The sequence below is a fragment of the Onthophagus taurus genome, chromosome 5 (genome assembly GCF_036711975.1).
Source record: "Onthophagus taurus isolate NC chromosome 5, IU_Otau_3.0, whole genome shotgun sequence".
NCBI lineage: Eukaryota > Metazoa > Arthropoda > Insecta > Coleoptera > Scarabaeidae > Onthophagus > Onthophagus taurus.
Window position 1 is genome coordinate 4,585,382 of NC_091970.1, and position 14,719 is coordinate 4,600,100.

The following is a 14,719-nucleotide window of genomic DNA, read 5'->3' on the forward strand; positions in this document are numbered from 1 at the left end:
AAAATTGCTTTTTTAATTACTTCAATATAATTAAATTGTGGCGATATTGGTTGATATCATTTTGAATAAAAATGTATTTTCATTTCGCCGAGGTCGCTTGCGGGCGAGGAAACGTCACGAAATCGTCTGCTTTGGAAGATTGTAGCGGCTCGCCCGCAGGCGACCTCGGCATAGTGAAAATAAATGACTTTCTATATCGAACGTGATGATATATAGGTATTTCTGTAAGTCGTGGCATAATTTTAATCACAAGTACTAGAGTAAAAATGATGATTCGACCCAGAAGTTTCTAGTTTTTGTTTTATTTCAGCTTTTATACTTTTAACATTAAGACCTTAGAACCATATATATAAAGTATATTCGTAAAATCATGATGCACTTTTAGATGTACAATACTTGAACAAGAAATCGATTATCTGCACTTCGCCGAGGTCGCTTGTAGGCGAGGCGCTGAAGTGTTCTAAAGCTGCCCGCAAGCGACCCTGGAGAATTTTGATGATATCATTTGATGTCTTGGAAAGTAAACCAAGCATATAATTATGTTGCGGACAATACGTTTGATTTGATATATCAATATTAAAGATAGAAGTGGCCAAGCTACTGCCTCGGCCGCAAGCGACCTCGGCTTCAATTCTTTAATTCGTGGTAACACCAAGCTACTACCTCGGCCGCAAATGACCTCGACTTCTATTCCTTAATTTGTGGCAACAGTAAGCTACTGCCTCGGCCGCAAGCGACTTTGGCTTCAATCTCTTAATCCATGGTACACCAAGCGACCGCCTCTTTTTGATGTAAGTTTAGTTTATACGAGATTGTAAATAGAGTTAAATTGAGTGGGTTTTCCTAATTAACGAGGCATTTAGTTGGGAAATTTGATTTGTTGCTATATAACGAGATACCCTGCAAATTGGCTGTACTAATTAATCAATTTCCTGGAAGCTCATCTCCGTCCACTACAAACATTCGTAACATTCAATTCGACTTATTAAATTTAGTCCTTTTATATAATTACTCATTCAATTAATGAATTTTCAATGACCCCATTTTTAAAAAAATACCTTGCAGAAATTTGCAATTATTTATATCTTCATTAAAATACCAAGTTTAAATACATAAATACACCTGTTATGTATACAACACAAAAAATAATAAGCACATTGTGTCGCAATCGTTTTCCAGGTAAAAATAATTTTTCCTTTCATTATCAATGGAATGGCAAAAAGTCCTTGGCTACTGGAATTGCTCGCTTCCACAATCCGGCCTTTTCGTTATTTTTACCATCGTCGTGTATGCTAATTACGACCACATAACGACGTGTTCGGAGAATTCGCGAGCACACATGTTTTATGTATTCATTCCCCTGGATGACATTGAGGTTAATACACACACTCTAAGCGAGCGTTTAAAAAAAAGAAAATTTTCTCTCTCAAACGCGCAATTTACATCGTTCGTTTCTTCTTTGCGAAAACCGTTAGGTTACCTTATTTCACCGTTTACCGGAAATCTTTTAGAAAATCTCCCGGAATAGATGAAAAGGCGCGATTTAGCATGCAAAGGACGGAGATTGGTAGATAGAAAGGAAGGTTAATGAGCATTCACGGAGAAGATGGAGATTTTTAAATTGTGCGCGAATCTCTCGAGCCAACAGATGTAGCGTGCGATTTTACGATTGCAAAACCAGCTGTACCAAGAAGTTTTTCTAAGAAAACGCGGTTCTCGATTAGTTCGCGAAATTACCAAGCTCTGGGTTTTGCTCAGTTAAGAGTATTAAAAGCCAATTAATTTTTCTTGGAATTCACTTATTTGATTTGGTAGTGTGCGAAAACGTTCATTTCCAATTGAACGGAAAGATATAGATATTAAAAAGAAGTTGTCTCATTTGACCTTTTAAAAATAGTTTTCAACTAAATTAGATTTTCTCGGGAGAATCAATTTTTAGAATTCTGGTGTAATGGATTTTCTAGGAATACATGATTCTATTACAAATTTAAACTTTAAAATATGCAAATTTTTTTTAAAGTTTAATTTAATATATTTTGAGTAAGCAAACTTTTTTAATGACATAATAAATTAATTTTTTTAAATGTAATGATTGCAAATTTAACAAAACTAATTGAAGGCAACGAAACTAGAATATAATTAATCGACTTACCTTCTTTTTATTTCAATACATCACCACTTCACCAATTTAAATCTTCATTTAAACAGGATAAAAAGTGAGGTTATGTTCCCTATTCTTCTTTGGGTGTAAAAAATCACCTCATGCGATCTAAAATCGTTTAAACTAGATAATTTGGATACTCAAAAGCGTATTTTGATATTTTTTTAGGTCTATAACACCTACATATTTATGTGTAAAATTTGATTAATTTAGGAAAAATTAACCGGCGGGTTTAAACTGTCAAATTTACTTAATTAACGAGTATTCCGCTAGATGGGGTGAATGTTAATAAAATATAAATTGTCAATTTACTTTGACCTTGAATTTATAAATTTTTGAATTAATGAATTAAAATTATCGACTTATCTTAATTTCGTTATAATAAATCATGATTTTCTTAAAATGACTTCGAACTGACGCTATAATAAGTGAGGTTATGTTCTTGATTATTCTTTGATTAATTTCGGGGAAAAAAATCGCTTCATGGAACCTAAAATTGTTTTAAATTAATAATATGGGTACTCAAAAATTTATTTAGATCAATTTTTCGGGTCAATAACACTTACTTTTTTCATAAAACTTAATTAACTTAGGAAGATTTAAACAGTCAAATTTATTATTAATGTGGGTCGTTACCGCTAGATGGGGTTAATTGATTATAATTTTAAAGATTTAGGTATTAATTTTACCATTTTTAATAATAGGTGATTTTACGTTTTATTAATTAAAAAACTTCAAAATAATAATTAAAAATGCAACAACTTCTTTACAACGAACACTTTATAATATCCAATTATAAACGTCAAATTTTGACAGATTCATTTTTAACCTCATTTTCATCGTTTTTTTAGAACACTTTTAATTTTTAGCTCCAATTCTATGGGAAAATGTTGTTATTAACGATGAAAATTATTTTTAATCAATGTTTCTTACAAATTTATCCAGTGTCAAGCAGTTGTAAGTGCGTAAAAGCGCGGAGTCATAATACGTATAGACCAGTATAGACCTAATAATTTTCTTAAAATCACTTCAAGTGACGTTATAAAAGTGAGGTTATGTAAGAATCGCTTCTTTCGACCTAAACTTGTTTTAAATAGATAAATGATACTCAAAAACGTATTTTGTTTGAATAACACTTTTTTTTCAATAAAACTTAAGTAGTTTGGGCTGTTTTTAAACTGTCAAACGTGTTATTTAATTGGGGTAAATAATCAGATGTTATTTAGATGTTATTAGGGTTATTAGTTATAATGAAACATGATGAAACATAATGAAATCACCTTGTAAACAGAGACAATCTGTCTCTCTGCGTTAAAGAAAAACCTACACATTCCCGATGATGTTAAGGTTGTGTGGTGACTAATAAAACAGCCATAAAAAGAGATGTTGTCTATAAATAAACCGGTTGATTAATTTATCTTTAAAAGGATCGTTTTGGATGTTATTGATAAATACGGTAAAAAAATTTTTTTTTAATCGTATGTAAATTATCATTCTGAGAAAATAAAGGTTTCCTTTCTTTGATTCTTAGAGATCATTACACGGCGCGGTTATACCGTCGTGTATTTTTAATGATGCCCCATTTCTCAGAATATCAAAAGAACAATCGTTTCGTTTTCTTCACCTCCCCTTCCTCCTAAATACTTGATTTTCCATGCTTATGAGTTACATCGAATAAATCACTTCCCAGAAATCATTTCCAACCAAATTTAAATTTATTTTTATTTTAGCCCGAAATGGATCAACCTTCAACATCAACATCCAAAAAGCGCTTAAGAAAGAAGTCAAAAGTACAAAATGAAAATTCCGACTCCGATTTGGAAGATTTAAAAAAAGTTAAGAAACGAAAGGGTCCTAAAATAAAAGAAAAAGATGATTTTGAAGCGATTAAATCGAGTAAAACCTCGAAGGTTACCAAAAGAAAGTTGGAGGAGATGTTACTCGTTGATGAAGGTGATGCTAAAAAGATAAACGAGGAGAATGATGATGTTCAGGTTGTTGAGGAGGAGAAAATTGATGATTGTTTGATTAAAACTCGTTGGAGGAGTGATGTTTTTACCAAAAATGACTTAATTAGCATCGTTTTTGATGAAATCGCTTTGGAGGGATTGGATGGGATTACTTTGGAAGGTTAATTAATTCTTAATTCTTAAATTTTGGGTCTAATTATTTTTTGATGTAGCTTTATGGTTGAGGTTATCGATTGTTATGGGTATAATCGTCCCGGAAAATTCCCGCAAATTAATTTGGGACCAAATAAAGCGAAGTAATCAATTAGAATTCTACGAACTCCCTGAAGAGAGAGGGAAATTAATCATTTTCAATCGATTCCAATACGTTGATGTAGTCTCTGGGCATTTATGCGATGTTGAAAACGTCCCAGAAGATATTTACCCTTTTAGCCCACTCTCGGATGATGTCTCAGCCCAATTAGACATTTATGGGAGTTGCGCCACTTTCAATTCAAGAATTTTAGTCTCAGAAAAAATTAAGAAATTAATTTTAAAAGAAGCTGAGAGTTTGGGGAATAAATTGGTTATTGTGGCGGACCAAAATTTAAGGAACGAAGCTTTGGGATTAAACGAAACTAAATCAATAACGAAATTATTTAACCAACAATACTCTTTGTTAGAAAGAATTGGGAGATCTCGAAAATTGGGTGAATCCTCAACCGGAAACACCTCTCTCCACCAATTCGGGGATAGCAAAATAATGTATTATTTAAGAAAAGTTTTATTAAAAAACAACTTAATTACGAAACAACAATTGTGTTACCAAAAAACGAATAAATTAACTTCGCACACAATCGGGTTATTATTCCATTTAACCCGGTTTTATTTCCATTTTAAAACGAAAAAGTTATTATTCATAGAGCAAATTGTTGAAATGTTAAAAAAGAAGCCTAATTTGATGATGGAATACGTTGAGTTAAGGGCGATTTACGGCGATATCTGGCAAAACGCCATCAGCAAAATGCTTAAAGCCAGCGATGTTAGAACGTTTATTAACACGAATTTAAATATTAATTATCGCGAGATTTATCCGAACGCAACGAAAAAAGAGTGGATGGGGAAACACCAAGAAAAAAAATTAAAGGTGATTCAATTAAGTGATCCCCACGTTAACGTTTCAAATGTTTTAAAAGAAATTGGGAAAGATGATGCGCAAAAAGATGAATCTTCTGGTAACAATAAAAATTTAAAAAAATTTAATTTAAAATTGTTAAACAAATGTTTTTTTTGCGGTTAGATGAGGAGCCTTTATGTGAAGGTTTTTATAACAAATCATGTTACCACCAAATTTATGACGTGATTTATGAAAGTGGTGAGGAGGGATTAACGCAAAATCAAATTTCTATTAAACTTGGGTTGGATACTTACGTTTCTAGGCTGATTTTGAAGGCGATGGAAAAGGAAAATATGGTATATGGTAAGAATGCGGAGTTGGGATTTCATCGGGTTTTAAGGTAAGTTCATTTCAGTTTTTATCGTTTAATCCGCACATTGCCCAGGTCGCTTTGCGGGCGAGGCACGGATTATGTAATTATATCAACGTAAAGCTAGTATAAACAGTTCCAACGCCTCGCCTGGAAGCAATCTCGGCGAAATGAAGATAAACGATTTTATGCTAGTGTTGTACTGAGGCCGCTTGCGGCCGAGGCAGTTGCTTGATGTTACTACAAATTAGTTCTTTTTTAAACAATTTTATTTTGTACAATACATATTTCTTGATGAATTCGGATCAAAATTTCCTTCAGCATAACTTAACAACGAATAAAAACTAAAAAAATATATTTTTAGTGGTAATAGATTTTAATAGATGGCGCTAAATCGATAATTTTTTTAACAGATATTATAGTTACCGCAAAAAACCAACAAACCCCGAAAAATCCGTTACCAAAACCACACAAAGCGAAGAAACCTTAAACTTTTTATCCGAAATTCTCGAAGTTGACAAAATTTTTTTAAGAAATAACCAAGAAAATGAATTTGTTGGAGATAATACGCAAGAAAATTTAACAAAATTAAGCGGGGAGTACGAATTTATAAAAAAACATCGCAAACAATTACGCGAGAATAAATACAACGTTCGATTCCGGGAAGATTTTTATCAAATCAATTCCTTGGAAGATGAAAAGGTAAAGATGGAGAGGATTTTAAAGAATGAGCACGGTCATTTCGATATGAAAACGTCGATTCAAAACGGAATCATCAAGAAAATTGAGGCGAATTTAAATTTAGAGACGAGGGAAAAGAGTTTTAATGAGGAGAGCTTTAACAGTTTCCAAGATGTTTATAGAGTCGATAAAAATGAGGTTTTAATCGATTATAATTTGGTGGAAAAGAAAATTAAAGATAACCGTGTCAAAAAGAGGCAAATATTTTTGGAGGGTCACAAAAATAAAGCTTCAATTAAAATTTTAATTAATTATTTGTCGATTTTCGATATCGATCTTAGGGATTTTATTAAAAAAGTTGATGAATTCGTTCTTGATAAAGACGTTTATGAAAAATTTGGGGATGAAAAAATCAACGAAATCGATGTTGATGATGTATCTTTGATTGAAAACTTTGAAAATGAGGAATTTTGTGGAAAAAGGTATGAGGAGGTGAAAGATTTTAAAGATCAGTTAATAAATGAGTTTGAAAATGAGAATTTGAAATTTTTAAAAAATGAGGATTTTGCCAAAAATGTTGAGGAAAATAAGAGGGGGGAAGAAAATGTTGAAATAATTGATAAAAATTGTTTAAATGAGGTAGAATTAAAAGATGTTTTTGTTGAAAATGATGCGAAAAGTTTAAAGGAGTTTAACCGGGGCTATTTTAATGAGCTCAATAAGAACTTTCAGGTAGAAAAGTTTTATGGGGAGACGATTTTGGTGAATTACTCGATTGATAAGAAGAACCAAATCGAAATAATCAAAATATTTTCTAAAATGAGTCAAAAACTCCCCACTGGCGATAAATATTTCAATAAAACGTTTTCGCAGCGAGCTTTACAAAGGATTAATTACATTTTAGAGGCCGTCAATAAAAAAAAAATAATCACAGACGATTCCATACTAAAAAACGACATCAAAAAGATTGAATTAGAAAAGGGCTTAGTCGGAACAATTGACGTCAAAACATTTAATAGACTATTAGAGAAACTAATTGAAGAGGGCTTTATTCGCGCTTCAAAATTAATTTTGAGAAAGAACGACTCGATTAAATCGAAAAAAATAATTTGGTTACCCCGAGTTCAGTACGAAATGATTTTAGACTCGGTTTGCGACCAAATGAAAATGCCATTTTTGAATTACAATACTCACAAAAAAGGGGAAATCACCCAAAAAGGGATTAAATCGAATGTATGCAACGAAAATGAAATCGTTGGTAACCCAAAATACAAAAAGAATAATAATGTGGGGAAATATTACGGGTTTTTACCCAAAAATTGCCGATTAAAACTATTTCATGAATTCATTTTTTATTTAACTTATTTATATAGAGGTGAAAAAATCCCCGAAAAAGATTTACCAAAATTCATCGTTGAAAACAACCTAGAAAATTGCGATTTATATCAAAGCGAGATTTCTTGGAAAATGTTTATCCCACCCCCACCTAAATACCACGACCGCAAAAACGGTTGGATGTTATTTATGGATGTTCTATTTCGACTCCCATTAAACATTTTCACGAAACTCTTCAACATCGTTTATGTAATCCCCGAATTACTCCAACTCCTAAATCATCCCATCAAACGTTACCTCCTCATCTCCCAAATTCCCGTTAAATTAAGAAACGCGTGTTTTCACCGCCGCAAACACATCTTTAGCCTTTACGAATCCCTTCAGTTACTTTGCTACCAAGGATTATTGCAATTCGGGGAACAACGCACCCGAAATAAAGAGCACCAATACATCTATTTAAATAAAAATGCCATCATTTTTGATACGACGTCTTCAAACCCTGGGTATCACCAAGTCACGCAAAAAGAGTACCCGAAAATAACGTTTTATTTAGAGACTGAGGAGGACGTCGAAAATTATTGGAACAAAGTTTGGAATATTTGTTTAAGAACACGATTAGGAAATAGATATAGTTTGTTGCATCAAACGATCACCTTGCACCGAATTCACAGCATTCCCGAGATGATTCAAGCATGTAGGCTTAAAACTATCGAGGAGGTGGAGCGAGATGATGTTGGATATATCCCGGGTGAGTTAAAAAATTATTGACAGAAAAAAGTTAGGTTATGTTCTCAATTTTTCTCTGACTAAAAAATTAATTCAAACAACCTAAAATCGTTTAAATAAGTTGTTTGAGAACTCAAAAACGGAGTTTGATAAATTTTTCGGGTCAATAACACCTTGTTTTTAATAAAAGTTGATTAATTTACGAAGAAATTAATCGGTGGGTTAAACTGTCAATTTTTTTTAATTGTCACGATTACCGCTAGATGGGATAAATTCAAACGTGATTAAAATCATTTCAAAGCGATGCTATAAAAAACTTAGGTTATGTTCTCAATTTACGTTTGATTAATTTCGGGGAAAACGCTCGCTTCGTGGAACCAAAAATTGTTTTAAATTAATAATTTGGGTACTCAAAAGAGATTAGATCCATTTTTCGGGTCAATAACACTTATTTTTACTTTTTTCATAAAAACGTAATCGGTGGATGTACATTGCAAATTTATGATTAATTAGAGATCCTCACTTCTCAAAGCTCATAATTTCCTTAAAATCATTTCAAAGTGACACTGTAAAAAGTGAGGTTATGTTCTCGATTCTTCTTTGATTGTTTTCGATGGAAAAAATCACTTTAAGCGACCTAAAATCAATTTAAATAAGCGATTTGGGTAGTCAGAAACGTATTTTGATGGGATTTTCGCTTCAATAACACTTATTTTCTTGTACAATTTGGTTAACTTGGAAAGTAATTGATTAACTGTCAAACTTATTTAATTAGGGTGATTACCGCTAGATGGTGTTTAAATTACAAATAAATTAAAGTCCCTAGATTTACAAAGTACCGCGGTTCATGAAGCCCGTTTTCGAGCCAAAATGGTGGTTTGACAGCTTGTCACTGCATCTCACCACTTATTTACAAAAATATTGCAGTCTTGTTGACTTGTGGACTTTCGACTCTTCAGAGTACCACGAGAAAAAAAGAAAGATAATTTGGCGTAATGTTTTGGTTTGTAGTTTTAAATTTCCCGCTTGACTTTCGAGCCAAAATGGCGCCAAACCGCGGTACTTTGTAAATCTAGGGACTTTAAAATAAATTAAATAAATAAATTTTTTTTTTAATATTTAATAAATAAAACCCGTTTCAATCGAAATTTTTATCTAAATAAGAATTAATTTAAAAGAACTTTATTAATTCCAAATTTTATCATAAAAATAAAACTAAAATAATTTTTTTAATGACCTTGAATCTTGAATGACGTTTAAAATGACAAGATAAATTTAAGTTCTAATGAAGTTTATTTTATTATAACAAATTTATTTCTAAGGTGACGGAAGAGGTGCTTGCGGATTTGATTCAAACTCTTGGATGTTTGTTAAAAAAAACTGGGTGGGATCGACGGTTTTAAAAGAAACCCGTTTCGATTTACCACCAACCAAACCTATAGGTGTCCGGAAAAAACAGCTCGATAAGGCCTCAATTAAGCTGAAAACGATCAATAAATTAAAGCAGCTACAAGTAAATAAATCGAAAATAAATTTAAAAACGAGTAACAACAAGAATTGCGGGGGAAAAATTAAAAATAAAATTTCCAAGAAGAACATGATCATAAGAAAGATTAAACCGCGCCCGCCAGTTAAAAAAATCAAAAGAATCGACGATTTAGATTCTTCGATTAAGAGTTCTGGGTTGTTTACGCGATCGAGGTTTACGGAGCACGAAGATAACACGCTGGTTATTATTAGTTACGCGATTAATTACTTATTCCCCGGGTTTAAGAAGAGATTTATCGCTTTTACCGTGATTAGGGATTTAATGCATCGATTGTGCCCCAAAAACTACAAAAAAACATCAACCGCTTATAACTGTCGGTTAAGAAAATTTTATAAATTTAACGCCTCCGAAAATGATTCCAACATCGTGAACTTAGAAGCGGACCATTTCGTTCGAAAATACTTTTCTAAATTAAAAGAGAAAATAATGAAATCGAAATCAGAAATGATTCCTCAAGAACATTTACACATCGCTTTAATCTATTTGGTGGCTTATTGCGTCGATTCGTTTGAGAAAAAAAACATTGAGAGTAAAAAGATTTTGGATGATATAGGTTATGTTGATTACTTGGAGGATTTCGATTTGAATAGGACTGTTTTTTTTGAGCCCAAATTGGGGCAATCCGCTTTGTACGATGAAGTTAATAATAAAGATGATGTTCTTATTGATACGGTTAAATCGGTGATACACGCTTCAATAGGAATTAAAGTGGATAATACAATAAAAATAATTCGCGACGATTTAGATAAGGTTTATCAAAATTATTCGGAAGAAATTCTAAGGAAGGCTGTTTCAAGCTTGCGCGAACACAACTTAATCAAAACATCAATTTCATTTTCGAGAAAAACCAAATTATTTAACACAGAAACTATCCTGCAAAGTTCTTATTTATACTCATACAAACAAGTCACGAAATTTAACGAAAAAATCTATTTAGAAGCGTACTCAGTGTTGGATTCGTTGATTAAATCGGCAAACAATCGAAAATTCGACTTAAATTCGTACCAAGAAGGATTCGGTATCGGATTTAGCGAACTCCAAACGCTAACAACCACCAAAGTCAACATAAAAATCGACGACAAACAGTTCATTTTAGACCCGGGGATAACAAACCACGATTACTTAATCAAAGAGTTATATTCACGCTACAAAAGATTAATTTCAAAAAAACACGTCGAAAACGATCTTAATAAAACCGACGAAACCAATTTATCTTTATTAAAAGAAGACGATAACACGCTAATTAATTTAGACCAACTCTCCAAGTCGATTAAAAACGACGATTTTGACAAGGTAAATGAGAAAATGTCAGATTTAACCTTCTTATTGACAAAGGGGTTATTTCCCGAACTCGAAGATGAGGACGATCGCTTAGAACGGCTTAGTAAACACTTTTTAACGATGAATCCCCAAATTTCATTCGATTTTTGTTTCAAAAATCGCGAAAAAATCGATTCTATCCAACATAACCTCAATCAACTTGTCAAAATCGAAAAAATCGCCCAAAAAGAATGCGTTTTAACTCAATTTGATCAAAATGAATTTGAAAATTATAAGATTATAAATTTTATTGAGTCGAAAGAATGTTTAGGAGTAACTGGGGAGGAATTAAAAGCGAATTTCGGCGAAAATGTATCAAAAATTATTGATCGATTAATGAATTTAGGAGTTATTCATAGATTTGGTGTTAAATCGTTTCGATTCGTTCATGATAAATATAAAAATGATTGGACGATTGATCTGCAAGGGGATAACCCACAAAAAAATAAATTGAAATTATTTCCTTGGTTAAAACTGAATGGGGCTCTAAACACCCAAGTTTTAATCGACTGGTTATTAGCGATTTGTTCGTTTTGCATCTCAAACCCCGTCGTTACTTTTCCATCGTTATGTAAGCGATTTAATTTCTTAAAACCCGTTGATATCTACGTTTTGTTGGAGTATTTAGAGATTTTTGATTGTTTGGAAATAAAGTGTTACGAAAATGTTAAAAAGGTTGTTACGTTGGATTCGAATCCTTATGAAGTTAATTCAGGTAAAAGATTTCTTCTTAAACGTTTATTCTAATTAAAATTTCATTTTTTTAGTGAGGGCGAATTGTTTGGATCATTTTGATGATGTTTACATCGAAATGAACGTTTTGGCCGTCACAAAACTAGGCGCTTTTACTTCGAATCAAGATTTAAAAGAACCTTTTGAGACTTATTAATAAGATATAGTAATAAGTTATTTAAATTTTTTTAATTAAATACTTTTATTTATCCCAAAATAATATTGAATGTAATTTTGACATAATTTCCAACCTAAAAAAAAGTTCAATTTCAAAATGACACTATAAATAGTGAGGTTATGTTCTCGATGCTTCTTTGACTAATTTCGATGGAAAAAATCACTTCTTTCGACCTAAAATCAATTGAAATAAGTAATTTTTAAAACGTATTTTGATGGGATTCAATAACACTTATTTTTTTGTAAAATTTGATTGACTTAGAAAGTAAGTAACTGACAAATTTATTTAATTAAGTGGTTACCACTAGATGGGGTAAATAGTTTATAACTACTAAAATTTATTAATTTTCCCATTTTTTTAAATTGATTTAACGTTTTATTACCTAATTAAAAAGAAAAGTTTAAAATGATATTTAATTAGAATCTTCAATAACTTCTTTACACCCGAACGTTTTATAACATTATAACTTCCAATTATAAACGTCAAATTTGACAGATTCATCTTAACCTCATTTTCATGGTTATTTACAGCATTTGAATAAGAAATCGTTTATTTACACTTCGCCGAGGTCGCTTACGGGCGAGGCGTTGGTACTGATACATTATGAATTAGGTTTGTACCTCAATCAGGTTTGCTTTTGGAAGCTACTCCACTGCCTCGCCCGCAAGCGACCTCGGCGTTATTAGATAATATCGTTCATTTGACTCTTGGAAAGTAAACTAACCACACAACACTTGAATAAAAAATCGTTATTTTACATCAAAAATACTGCAAACAAACATGAACAACGTTCCAATTTACCAACCTCAAAAATAAAAGCACCCGATCTATTCAATTTTATTCCGGTAGCAAGCCCCGCATTGTATTGTGAACATTTCTCTAACAATATCCCCTTTCAGACGTTAAAACTATTGTTAAAGTTCCCCGAAGTCAACTCACAATTGCACATGGAGAAGAATAAGATCGTTTCGAGGTACACAAGAAAATCCCCGGTGGTCTTCGTTTAACCACAATTTTTTTTCGTTTTTATTTTTTTACGGTTACCATACATGTTCTAAATTTAAATTTTTAAAATTTAAAATTTCAAAATCATTTTTTATAAACGAATATCTTAAATATATTTTCCGAGAAATACGTCGAGATGTCAGACGGTGTTGTCTCGGGGGCCGTTAAATTCTACGAAAATCTTTCTACCAAGATCATCAATCATCTTGAGCAAAGACGACGAGTTACAGATAAAATAATGGCAGGTGAATACGTATACATAACGTACGATGCGCGTTCTTCCTTCTCCGACACCAACACCGTGGTGTAAAAGCCATCCTTTTTTAAACCAAACGAAAAATGAGATCGAACTCGAGGAGGTGAAAAAGGATTTCTCGGAAGGATCCGGTACAACAAAACGGTGCTAATTAATGCGAACGGTGACATTTTTCGAATTCGGCTCTTTCTTACTGTTTAAAATACCGAGAAATGAAAAGAACTTGATTTAAAAAAAATTTAAATAAAAAAGCGCCATTTTTGGGGGAAATTTTAGTTTTTTTTCTGTGATTTTATTTCTTATTTTAAATTTTAAAAATAATAATTAACTTTATTTATTAACTAATTTTATTGAAACGATCTCAACATGATATCAAAAGCTTCACAGCACAAAGATATCGAACCTTTCCTTTTTTCTCCAACAAAAGCTGTCTTATTACGTTACACAAAGGACTCCGCAACGGAAAGTCTAAAAAGGATTTTAAAGGAGCTTAAAAAAACGTAAACAATTTCGCTATTATGTTGCGAAAATGATTACTTGAACGAGTTCCTAAAGAAATCTCCCTCCGAGACATCCATTACACGTTACTTGATAAATTGAAAACGAGTGATTTCAAACTTATATAAGTAGAAATAATTTTTGGATTTTCTAAAAAAAAAGAATCAATAAAAGAGTTTTGAGAGGTTCCGAGAAAAACGGTTTCACGTTTATAAATCAAAAGCAATTACAATTCGTTCTCGACGGGACGGCGGCCCCAAAAAGGATTGCTTTGCGAGGTGGTAACCTTTTTTTGTTGCCGTTGCGTGTGTCGTCGCTTCGTTGTTGCGTTATTTACCGATTCTCTTCTCGAAAATAAACCGTTTCCGAGTAGTACTTGAATCCTTTCAGATTAACATTTTCTTAGAATTAATTTCGACGGGTATTAACTATATCAACAATAAATTGATAATAAAGTAGATCCTTTGTCGGCTATGAGATCTTTTGTTAATTTAAATCGATATTATTTTAATAAATAAACATAACTTAAAAAAAATTGTTTTATTTGGTACCTAATTAAATGAAGTTTTGATACTTACGTGTATTAATTTAACGGGAAATTACGATTGTAATCGCTGAAATAAGTTATAAATAATTAAGAAAAATAAATGTTTATAAAATTAGGTTGACTAAAATGTGTCAACCTTATGCAAATATGCGACATAAAAAATAATAACATTAAAATTAAGTGTAAAGTTATGATTTAATGTATGATTATTATAAATAAATTAATGAGTGTGATTTAAATGTGTATTATAATTAAAATAACAAAATAAAATAAATTAATAAATTAAAATATTTCT

General features: G+C 31.7%; 2 protein-coding genes across 5 annotated transcripts in view; one reads left to right on the forward strand and one right to left on the reverse strand.

Annotated features, from left to right (window-relative positions):
* The window catches only part of LOC111426679 (suppressor of cytokine signaling 2-like), a 16,847-nt gene extending 14,363 nt beyond the window's left edge, over window positions 1-2,484 (reverse strand). Inside the window, exon 1 of the mRNA XM_071195636.1 lies at window positions 2,153-2,484. The gene's annotated coding sequence lies outside the window, so the exon portion shown is untranslated. The remainder of the gene's footprint in view (window positions 1-2,152) is intronic.
* Window positions 1-14,714, forward strand: part of LOC111426678 (general transcription factor 3C polypeptide 1) — a 22,687-nt gene extending 7,973 nt beyond the window's left edge. For 2 of the 4 annotated variants that reach the window (XM_023061307.2, XM_071195629.1), the window contains exons 2-7: window positions 3,892-4,291; window positions 4,344-5,345; window positions 5,411-5,627; window positions 6,011-8,361; window positions 9,662-11,923; window positions 11,976-14,714. In XM_023061307.2, the coding sequence (XP_022917075.2) occupies window positions 3,898-4,291; window positions 4,344-5,345; window positions 5,411-5,627; window positions 6,011-8,361; window positions 9,662-11,923; window positions 11,976-12,097 (6,348 nt within the window). In that variant the 5' untranslated portion in view covers window positions 3,892-3,897 and the 3' untranslated portion in view covers window positions 12,098-14,714. Of the gene's footprint in view, window positions 1-698; window positions 792-3,396; window positions 3,618-3,891; window positions 4,292-4,343; window positions 5,346-5,410; window positions 5,628-6,010; window positions 8,362-9,661; window positions 11,924-11,975 lie in introns of those variants that run through there. The other 2 variants (XM_071195630.1, XM_071195628.1) reach the window with 2 other exon arrangements.
* The last annotated feature ends 5 nt before the right edge of the window (window positions 14,715-14,719 follow it).